The sequence below is a fragment of the Toxorhynchites rutilus genome, chromosome 1 (genome assembly GCF_029784135.1).
Source record: "Toxorhynchites rutilus septentrionalis strain SRP chromosome 1, ASM2978413v1, whole genome shotgun sequence".
Lineage (NCBI taxonomy): Eukaryota > Metazoa > Arthropoda > Insecta > Diptera > Culicidae > Toxorhynchites > Toxorhynchites rutilus.
In genome coordinates, this window is record NC_073744.1 from 115,588,451 (window position 1) to 115,599,454 (window position 11,004).

The following is an 11,004-nucleotide window of genomic DNA, read 5'->3' on the forward strand; positions in this document are numbered from 1 at the left end:
TATTGACAAAATTATTTAAATTACCTTCATTACCAACAAAATGAACAGATAATTACACAAAATATTGCAAAATTTACACACTTATTTAGGGTTAATACGAGGGTAAAAAATATTTACATTGAGTTGAAGTCTGTGAGCGTGTTTAATGTCAAAAACCATGTTAGGTGATTTTTTCGAGGTTATTTTTTTTTGTTTTGAAACGATTCTTGAAAAGTGGGTCGAAATCTTGTCAAAAACATTTACTATCGTTGTTTGTTGTTGAAATAATTGGTCCGAATCGGAAAGCCATTGAACATGGTAAGTTAATAATTGATATTATAATAAAATGATTGTTTCAATTTCCTAATACATAAATACAATAATTCAGGACTTATTCACGAAGGATGAGGACACCGTTCACCGGGAGGCGTTGTGGAAAACAATAGCGCATCATATTGAAGCTGTTCCGGTTGAACTAAGGAAAGCCTTGGAGGAAAGAAAAATCGATCGGCTCATAATTCTGCGAAATCTGGATGAGCATGCCATCGGAAGTCTCCCGTTGGATGTAGGTCCGAAGATTTTCCTTGGCTACATGGTAAAACGCATCCGAGAATTAACCATCCCGTTTTTGAATGCGGATTTAAACAGTCGCGTTGGTTCCCATCGTTCGGTGGATATAACACCGAACCAGAAAACCATGAAGAAGCGAAAGCATACGCCCACTACTTCTGCGGGAAGCTCGATGCTCGGCTCGATGGAAAGTGAAGCCGATTTTAACGCCAGCGTGTATCAGAAACGGATTGCAGTTCTCGTCGCAAATTTCTTGAACACAAAATCGCTGCCAGGTCAGGTGAAACCCGGAGATGTTCAAGTAATTGTGTCCAAAAATGAAGCAGAGCCTCCGGTAGCAAAAGTCGTTTGCGTAAATTGCCGTGCAATGTTGCCTTGACCGAAGCACGACCTGGCGTGTTCCACCCAACACTATCTAATTTCTTCAAACACTACACCAAGTCACATCCAAAGTATACTCCTCCGGTCATGCACAAGGACATCCGGACAGCTTTTACTCGAACCAAGAAGGAAAATGTAAGAAATCAGGAGCAGCAGACAACAGTAACTGAAAGCAGTGCATCTCACTATGACCTCTTGGAGTCAGACGTTTCCGACGAAGGCGTTTTGGAGGAGTATCTAGCCGAGGAAATCGAACCAGGAAACGAAGCAGTCACTATCGAGATTCTGGATGCTAGCAAAGCTGTCGTTGTTGACTCACAGGTTGGTTAGAGTTCCTTGAAACCCTAGAATGCTCAATGTTTTCCGTTTCACCCTTCTTTTTTATTAATAAATAGCTTGCTAAATGGTTGGTTTTAAGTTTTATTTATTCACATGACACTAATGTATATTCACAGTTCATTCCCAACATTTTGTCCGTGTTTGCGTTACGTGTTGCTGATTCAACGTTCTACTGATGCTAAAGATTTGTGTTATTTTTACTTCGTTTTAGTTAAAAGTCGCAAGTCGGTCTCGATCAGAGAATCGGAATTGGATGCTCGTTCGTGAAATCGATTCTAATCAGCCATTAATCACAAGCTATTATGAGTGCACTCAACGAATCGTTAATATAGCTGAACAACTCCAAACCGATTCGAGTTCGGGACGGTCGTCTAATTCTACACCATGTATCCTGGATATTGAAACGACTTCTAATATGGCTTCACCTAGTATGAAATCTAAACTCCTTCTGGAGCTCGTAAATCTCTTTAATGTCAGCGGGAAAAGGATCAAATTTGCAGATGAGTTTAAGACGTATTGCACCTACATGTATATTTTAGCAGGACCGAAGGCTTATAATACGCTTAAATCAACATTGCCGTTAATTTCGTTGAGAACTGCACAAAAACATCTACACAAAACTATTGATCGAGTTAAAGAAGGGGAATTGCGAGTTGAGCAGCTGAAGAAATTTTTGGAACTCACGGATTCTCCACCTGTTGTTTGGCTATCCGAGGATGCAACGAGGATAGTTTCTAAATTACAAATCGATCCTGCTTCTGGAAATATAATTGGAACTCTTCTACCGAAAGATGATGAGACAGGAATGCCTGTATTATTACAGAGAGACCTTGAAAGTGTTTCACAGATGAAAAAAGAATTGAACTCCTCCACACTGACCATCAACGCCGTAGTCACTATAGCTAGACCCCTGAAAAAAGGTGCCCCACTTTTCTGTTTGATGGTTGTGGGATGTGATAATAAGTTTACTGCAGCACCAGTAACCAAACGACGCATATTCGTAATAGAGAAACTAAATTCTGTTGGTATATTAGTTCCAGGAAGCTCTTCAGATGGCGATTCACGATATACATGTTCTCAAAAACAATTCTGTGGAATGTACAAAAATGTGCAACTAACGAATGTACCAGCAGACTGGATCCATTGGTTCAATACTCCATTTGAGAATGATTACGGTCACCACTGCATTCAAGACACTGTGCATATCATGGGCAAGACTCGAAACAATTTGTTCAACTCAGGAAGTGGTATAAGAATAGGTAAGAATATATTTAAAAATTATTAATTTATTGACATTAGTTGTCATTCATAACATTTCTACGAGCATTTCTATCAATATCATGTCGACAATTTTTTGTATAAACTTTTTTCAGGAAATTTCATCGCATCTAAAGCACACCTAAGGATCGTTGTTCAGAATATGCCACGCACAATACATAAATTGAATGTTGGAGACATTTTGTCGAATGACAAAATGAATTATTCTTCTATTACAAAGCTACTAAACCCAAAAATTGAGGAATGGGTTCTAACAAATATTCCTGGAGGTAGTGGAACTGTGATGTATCTTAAAATAATGCGATATGTGAATGAAGCTTTCATATACTCATCGCTCAGTCCTCTATGTCGTATTTATAGGATGGCGTTTGCTGTAATGGCTCTCCGTATCTGGAAGACTTGTTGTAGGAAAAACAGGAGCTGCTTTATGATAACGGCAAATATCTACGCGTGCATTGAAATAAATTTCCATGAATTGATCAAAATCATCAATTTCTTCAGAGAAAAATCAATGGATGAATACTTTTTGCCAACATTATTCGGCAGTCAAGATTGTGAAGAATTTTTTCGCCATTTGAGATCATTGACTACTTTGTGTTCAACAATTGTTAATTTTTCAATGCTGGACTTATTGCATAGAGTTCATAGAGTAGACTTTATGAACTATGCAGAAAATATACTGCAATGTTATGGAGTCAATTCGAAGAAGAGTTCCAAAACCTGCCAGACATTTCAACTTCCGGGCCTAGAGGAAATCGAACAAACTGTTCTGAATGCCCAAGTTGACGCTGAAAATGAAATGTTGCACCTGGGTCTTCAGGCTGTGCATCCTATCTCAGCCTCGATCTCAGCATTATTTCCTGAAATAAGGTCTGAAATTCCTTTTGAAACACCCATCACGAACGAAGAACGGAATGATGATGAAGTCAATACATATGCTGATGCAGATGTTGACTTGGATGATGAGCACAACTATTTGGATCTCGATTTGGATCATTTGGATATAACTGTGGCTTCAAACGGTGATTCCAGCATGCATGCCGAGATGTATGTACCTTTGGATGTTGAAGATGAATTGCGGCTTATGCTAGAAAGCGCTAACAACATTGAAATTAAACATCTCATCAAGGAAAATGGTATGTATGGACATAATACAAGTTTGGGTATTTAGCATAAACTATAACACGCTTCGAATTTCAGTATCAATAAAATCATCACGACTGTACTTCAAAATGCAGAATTCAGATGGAAAAGAAGTTTTTGTGAAAAAGTAAACTGTCGTTTGGTTGTTTAACAATGTTAAGGATACCGTTAGTTCAGATCGCCTATACCGTTTTGTTAGGAATAATGATAGGAGAGTTGATCCTATTTTAGCCCAGTCTGCAGGAACGCATGATGAAATTCATATTGGAGATTGGTGTGAGTTTAAATATAGGGCACATGGAAGAACACGAGTCGTGTATGGTAATGTGGTAGGATTTGAATACATCAACGGTAGATCGAAGAACTACACGCTGCACTGCGCTCCAGTAAAACCACCCAGTGGCATTGTGCCAAGAGGAATTTTTGTGTATGCTAACTGGTTTGAACGATGTGGCAATGTAGCGAACAAAATTCAACTTACTAACATTGTAAATGATGGTCGGATTGATATAGATTTGTACAAAACACATATCCAATCTCCAACATTTATAAACAATGTTATGACACTAGCTTGAACGCAGTTGTTTGTATGATTTGAAGTTTGACTATTACGAATACGAAAGGTTCACGACTTGAGGTTAATAAAAAGAGATCGAAAGAAATAAAAAAAATAGTTGACTCGGATTTAATTGAATTTACACAAATTGAAAAAAATAACCCTGGGAATATAAACTTTATAGAATATTCGGTAATTGCTACACTAAGACTTGTGTAATAATTTCGGTAATACATATTTAAAAATTGTTTATTCATTAATAAATTGTACCCAAGATTACTGCCGTTCTACCGATGGTTGTCCCATGTTCTACACAAACCTTGTGCACGCTGGGATAACCATGCATAGAACGGCAGATTAAAGTGTACTCAAATATTCTTTAGTCAACCATATCCAACCTACCATATTTTTAACAGTGCATTATTCTTATATTTCGTTGGTTTACCGAAAACGAATCTTGATTAACAAAATTATTTCAAGGTTTAACCTTCTAACGCCCATGGTGTGTGTAGAGCATCATTTCTTCAAGGTTCCCTCGGAGGTTCCAACTCTCACTAAATTGCGAAATATTGTAAAATTGTGATTTGAAGTACTAACTGAAAAACTATTGATTTACAACATTAAGTAAAAATGAGCGCTCACTCTTTAGTTTTAGTTTTACCTCGAGCCTTACTCTATGTTTACAGTCAAACACAATTTAAAAACAATAAAAAAATTAAACGGCTACGATGTTGTTATTGAAGCATTTTTCATACACAAGCCATCCAAATCATCATAAAAAGTCGTGAGCGTTAGAGGGTTAATTTACCAGCATCCTTCTCTAGTTGAAATCAGAGAGTATTTTGAATATTTCTCAGAATACTTTAATTATTGATAACTACTCCATTCAATTCCATAAATACCACAATAAAATATTAATTATTGTAATTATCATATTGATTCAATTATATATTATCATTATTGGTTGGTTCCTCTTTCTGTACTGGAATTACCTATTAAATACTAAAAATATTTCAAATATTCACAATCTACTCAATAATTATAAAATTACTATAAATAATAACCTATAATGTCATTACTAGGCAGCAAGCGTATGGTAGTGCGTGCCCCTCGAGGTGGCATGCTCAGCGAGTTGCTTCGGTGTAGTGCCAGCAGCAAGCCGACTTCGAAGCTGATTAACATGCGAGCGTAGCATTCGGCGATCTTCGAACCACACGTTGTACATAACGTCTCCGATCTTCTCGACGACGACACCAGGAGCCCACTTCCAACCGGTTCGACCATGTAGTTTGGCGTACACGGTCTCGTTTCAGTTGAAGGACCTCGGTTGCTTGCGGTCATCGACGGTTGGCACTGGGACACGTACCGGTGGTGGACGCAGAAGCTCGAGACACGTTCGGATTTTGCGACCAAACATGATCTCAAATGGCGACTTCTGATCCGGCAGAGCATGACTGGGCGTGCTTCGGTACGTCAGCAAGAAGACATCCAGTGCTTCTTCAATGGATCCTCTCCCCTCTCGGATTTTCTTGACGGCCCGCTTGAAGGTATCCACGAATCTTTCCGCCTAGCCATTCGATTGTGGATGAAACGGTGCTGTCGTGAGGTGCTCGATGCCATTGGAAGCGCAGAAATCGGCGAATTCGGCGCTGGTAAACTGGGTACCGTTGTCACTAACCAAGGTTATGGGCATACCAAGCCGCGCGAACAACCCACGCAAGATGCTGATGGTCGCAGCAGAGGTGATGCGGGTCGTTCGGATGATCTCGGGCCACTTAGAGAACGAATCGATAGCGAGCAGGTAGTAGTCGTCTTCGATTGGACCGGCGAAGTCGACGTGGACGCGTTGCCACGGAGCGGTCGATTTGGGCCACGGCACCGGTGGAGAGTGAGGACACCCATCCACCACAGAAAGCGATTCCTGCCTTGATTGGAACCGACGAAGTTCTGACCCATCGAGTGTTGACTGGGACCAGCCGTTCTGAACGTAGCGGTGGACTTCACGGAGCAGCGGATCTGCTTGGGTGATTTGCGCAACGACTCTGAAATTGGGAGGCAACACTTTAACCGTATTAGTTACTACTGACCTAATATCCTCTTCCAGATTGAGACTCACGATAACGTAGTCCTCTTCAGGCTTGATGTGCTGGTCGATCAACCGGGAGAGCAGGTCTGCGTTGCCGAACTTCTCAGTGGACACGTACTCGATCTCAAAGTCATAGAGCAGCAAGTTGAGGGCGAAGCGTTGCAGGCGGTTCGCAGTGTACACTGGAATCCCCTTCTTAGAGCCGAAGATACGAAGCAGCGGGCGATGAACGGTTTGCAAACGGAAGTGCCGTCCGAAGAGCATTTTGTGGAACTTCGTGACGGCGAAGATGATGGCTAGACCTTCACGATCGGGCTGACTGTAGCCCTGTTCTGCCTTCGTGAGCGCCCTGGATGCGTGTTGGACCACCTTGATGGTGCCATCAGGGAACCTGTGGCTGATGGTAGTCCCAAGTCCAATGGATGAAGCGTCAGCAGAAACGATGATTTCCCGCTTCGGATTGTAGTGCGTGAGGAGAAGATCCGACGAGAGAATCTGCTTGAACCGGTCGAACGCTTTCTGGCACTCCGGACTCCAGCTGAACTTCGTCTCCACCTTGAGGAGATTGTCGAGCGGGTAGCATAGCATGCGCATGTTGGGAACGATCTTGCCGTAGTAGTTGATGGCCCCCAAAAACGATCGCACACCGTATACATCGGCTGGAGGCGGCAGCTTGGTGATCGCCTCGATTTTCGCCTGATCTGGTCGCAACTAGCGACTGTCGACGATGTGCCCCAAGTATCGGATTTGCTGCTTGCGAAACGAACACTTGTCAACACGAATCGTGAATCCGAAATCTTGGATTCGCTTTAGGACACCCCGTAGATTGAGGTCGTGCTCCTTTTCAGTTTCTCCGCCGACGATGACGTCGTCGAGGTAGCCAGAAGTGTCCTTCAGTCCGGCTAAAATTGTGTCGATGAGCTGCTGAAATGCGCCAGGCGCGATCTTCAAACCCGGCGGCAGGCGGTTGTAGAGGTAGAGACCACGATGCGTATTGATCGTCAGCAAACTACGGTACTGCTCGTCAACTTCCACCTGTAAGAAGGCGTCGGACAAATCTATCTGGCTGAAGATCTTACACTTAGCCAGCTTGGCGAAGATGTCGTCCGGAAGTGGAAGTGGATACTGCTGTGGTTGGAGAGCTGCGTTCAAACCCGTTGAGTAGTCTCCGCAAATCCTGATGGAGCCATTGGACTTGCGGACTACGACGATAGGAGCGGCCCACTCCGAATAATCGACCGGGGTGATGATGTTGAATTTCTCTAACCGGTCGAGCTCGCGATCAACGGTATCATACATAGCGTAAGCTACCGGACTCTTCGGACAGAAGACGGGTCGAACGTTTTCTTTCAACTCCAACTTCACTTTTGTTCTGGTGCACAAGCCGAGTTTCTCGCTGAAGACCTCTGGAAAAGACGACTTGAGTGCACCTGTTGACACTGGCGTTCCAGACACGTGACAGCAGAAGGAACGGACCAAAGGTTGAAACTGTCGACCAAATCGGATCCGAGTAACTGCAGCTGCTTCTCGGTGACCCGAATGAGCTCACGTCGTGTACTGCTTCCGATGGTGACGTCGCTTTCGAACTCCCCATCGAGCGATGGTATGCTGCCAGATGCCGTCTTCGCCTTCACCGTTGCTGACGATAACGCAGGACTGCCAATGTTCCGCCAAATCTCCCTGCTAATGACGGTGATGTCTGAGGCGGTGTCGAGTTGCAGGCAAATTTTTGTTCCGGAAAAGCCCACGGAGACATATCTGCGTCGTTGCTGCACACTGCACACATCGACGATCACCACCTAGGCGGACACTGGTTGCTTCCTGCGCCTCCTTCCAGTTTTTCGGGACTTGGCACTGGCACAGTACCCCTCACGATGCCCGAACTGGCCACATTCGGAACACTTGTGGCTTTTGTATTTGCAGTCCCGAACGTAGTGGAATCCACCGCAAAACCGACATGGCGAATTTGGTTTCCTGCCGGTGTCACTGGAAGGATGTTTCGGTGACTCATGGTCACGTTTTTCGTACCGCTTCCCACCAAATTTTCTTATCGCTTGTACTTAGTCGTACGTGGACGGAGATTCGATCATGGCGCTGTCGTGCTTCAGGTTGCTCAGGTTCCGAAAGCTGCTCCAACGCCACGTCATTTCTCTCTTCTATTTTCGTGAGGAAGCGGGTGCGAATCTCGACGTCGTTCTCCGATTTTAAACCACACACGTAGATCAAGCACTTGAATTGCTCCTCCGAGAGCTTACCCAGCTCAAACTCCACGCAATCGCAAATTTTTATCTTGTCACAATTATAAACCTCTCAAATTGAATTGTTAAAATGATAGGTCAAAGAACGAACAGCAGGAGAAATTAACAAATAATGGAGGGTAAATAATAAAGCAATATTAATCATGGACTTTTAATAACCATCTCAGAAAAATATTGAAAAAAAAACATTCCTTTTTTAATTTCTCTTTCAAATTTTGATAAAATTGCACTGAATAGTTAAATAAGAGCAATATTAATATTTGAATAAACTTATGTAATTATAAACATGTTTATATAAACCTTCCCATCTTCTCATTCTTCATTATAGACCTTGCGTCAAGACAGCTAGAAATCCATACACTCTCAAATCAAGTGTGCCTGAAAAAATTATATTCTTCACGTAAACAAGCGATGAAAATGTGGACACTTTTTAGTCAGTGAATTGTATGGAGTTCCACTGCTGTGATATCAGGGTAAAAATGTTGGCACCCCACACCCGAAGCGAACCCACTACGAACTGGGAATCTCATATTTCGATTTGAGTTTCGTAGCCTTACAAATACTTTGAAAAAATTATTCGAAGTATGTATGAACGTTGCTGTGTATAATGTGTATATTATATAATGGTAATTATACTGAAAATAATTCAGAAGTAGTTAAAATATGTTTATGACTCGAAACATAGGTTTGATGGAAAACATGTTTTTATCAAGACGCCTAGAAGTATATCCTAAGGTGAGGCCGTTTCGTCATTAAGTTTGTTAAACAGTACGTCACTAAGTTTGTTAAACAGTACGGATGAAAGCAGTAGGAGAATTATTTGTCTGAAGCGTGAAAGAGACAGACTGATCCCGAGCGAGCTTGGGCACAAGCGTGTTGTGTTTTTTTTTTTTTTTTATTCAATCGTTTATTTTTACAGGCTCAGTTACATAAGTTCAAAGGAGCCAAACTCCTGACTGTATTGTTACAAGTATATATAAACATTTTTCCTTAATTCTAATGTTAATGGTGTAGAAAACCGATTACTCGCGGTCTACTCGAGTTTAGAAGGGTAACATATTTTCTTCAGGAAAACGAAGGGATAAAAGGATATGTTGACAATGTTCACTCTCACATTCACACTCACATTCATTACACTCAATTCTTAAGCCTATCTTATATCTAATATGTTTTTACATTTCACCTTATTCTATTGTTAATAAGAAGGGATTTGATTTCTCGCGAAGGAAAAGGAAAAGGAGAATATAAGGATATAAGGACAATCAGACACGAAGATCGATAACTTTTAGGAAGACATATATTTGGGACATGTAATCAAGGTCTAAACCAGCCAACACATCTCTCACCACATTGGGCTGCCTTCCTCTAGCCCGAAGAGAGTTTTCTAAATTCGATCTGGCAACAAGATACTCCTCGCACGACCAAACAACGTGTTCGACGTCGTGGTAACCTTGGCCGCAGGCACAGATATTGCTGTCGGCAAGATCAAAACGAAAGAGTAGCGCGTTTAACGAATAGTGATTGGAAATGAGTCGGGAGAAGGTGCGAATAAAGTCCCGACTCAAGTCCAGACTTTTGAACCATGGTTTGAGGCTAACCTTAGGGATAATTGAGTGGAGCCACCGGCTCAATTCTTCTTCTTTCCATTTGCGTTGCCAGTTAACGATGGTATTTTTACGAACTAAAGAATAAAATTCATTAAAGGCGATTTGACGCTGATAAATTTCACCTTCAATTGCACCTACTAGCAAAGGTAGGTGTCAGCCCTCTCATTACCCGGAATTGAGCAATGTGAAGGGAACCAGACAAAGGTAATGACATAACAGCGTCTGGATAAAGCACTCAAAATTTCTCGTATTCTCTCAAGGAAGTACGGCGAGTGCTTTTCCGGCCTCACTGAACGGATAGCTTCGACAGAGCTAAGACTATCCGTTACAACGTAATAGTGTTCAACAGGTCGTGAGGCGACGCTGTCCAGCGCCCAGTGTATTGCTGCCAATTCAGCAACACTGAGCAAGGATTCCCAGCAAACATTAAGTCGTATGAATAGCTATAATTGGAGGCGATATACATACAACCAAGACACATTTGTATGATATATGATGCAGATAACTAGCATATACACACAAAAGTGGAGGCGATATACGTATATGCCATATTTTGTACGCATATAACGATATGCGATGCTTTTTGGACTGATATGCGATTTGATACGACAACGTTACCACTCAATCCATCGATGACATGGAAAATCGTGTTTTTGCATTTTATGCGATTTTAGATATATATGATCGATATTTTGATTGATATTTTATGCGATTGTGATTTGATACGAAATTATATGTGACTTATCATGTGCAAAGTTATACGATTTAATGTTTGCTGGGTTCTGAATGTTGTGTTTTGTTAACAAA

The 11,004-nt window shown here is 41.7% G+C and overlaps 2 protein-coding genes across 2 annotated transcripts; one reads left to right on the top strand and one right to left on the bottom strand.

Annotated features, from left to right (window-relative positions):
• The first annotated feature begins 188 nt into the window (after positions 1 to 188).
• Positions 189 to 5,438, top strand: LOC129761359 (uncharacterized). Its single transcript, XM_055759077.1, has 7 exons — positions 189 to 297; positions 368 to 1,251; positions 1,481 to 2,528; positions 2,643 to 2,854; positions 2,908 to 2,951; positions 3,418 to 3,683; positions 5,329 to 5,438. Exons 2-7 carry the CDS (start codon positions 1,018 to 1,020, stop codon positions 5,436 to 5,438), a joined length of 1,914 nt encoding a protein of 637 aa, XP_055615052.1. The 5' UTR covers positions 189 to 297; positions 368 to 1,017.
• Positions 5,439 to 5,555: 117 nt separating this feature from the next.
• On the bottom strand, positions 5,556 to 7,631 carry LOC129761360 (uncharacterized protein K02A2.6-like). The gene is made up of 4 exons (XM_055759078.1): positions 7,100 to 7,631; positions 6,334 to 7,033; positions 5,925 to 6,288; positions 5,556 to 5,813 (listed from the first exon to the last, which is right to left on the bottom strand). The coding sequence occupies exons 1-4, from the start codon at positions 7,629 to 7,631 to the stop codon at positions 5,556 to 5,558; spliced, it is 1,854 nt and encodes a 617-aa protein (XP_055615053.1).
• Positions 7,632 to 11,004: the final 3,373 nt, after the last annotated feature.

Coding starts and splice junctions, on each gene's coding strand:
- LOC129761359 (XM_055759077.1), top strand. CDS start 1,018: ATGCACAAGGACATCCGGACAGCTTTTACTCGAACCAAGAAGGAAAAT. Junction 2,529..2,642: donor AGGAAGTGGTATAAGAATAG/GTAAGAATATAT, acceptor AACTTTTTTCAG/GAAATTTCATCGCATCTAAA. Junction 2,952..3,417: donor CCGTATCTGGAAGACTTGTT/GTAGGAAAAACA, acceptor TCCTGAAATAAG/GTCTGAAATTCCTTTTGAAA.
- LOC129761360 (XM_055759078.1), bottom strand. CDS start 7,631: ATGTATGATACCGTTGATCGCGAGCTCGACCGGTTAGAGAAATTCAAC. Junction 6,289..6,333: donor AATCTGGAAGAGGATATTAG/GTCAGTAGTAAC, acceptor TCCCAATTTCAG/AGTCGTTGCGCAAATCACCC. Junction 5,814..5,924: donor TTGGTATGCCCATAACCTTG/GTTAGTGACAAC, acceptor TCGAATGGCTAG/GCGGAAAGATTCGTGGATAC.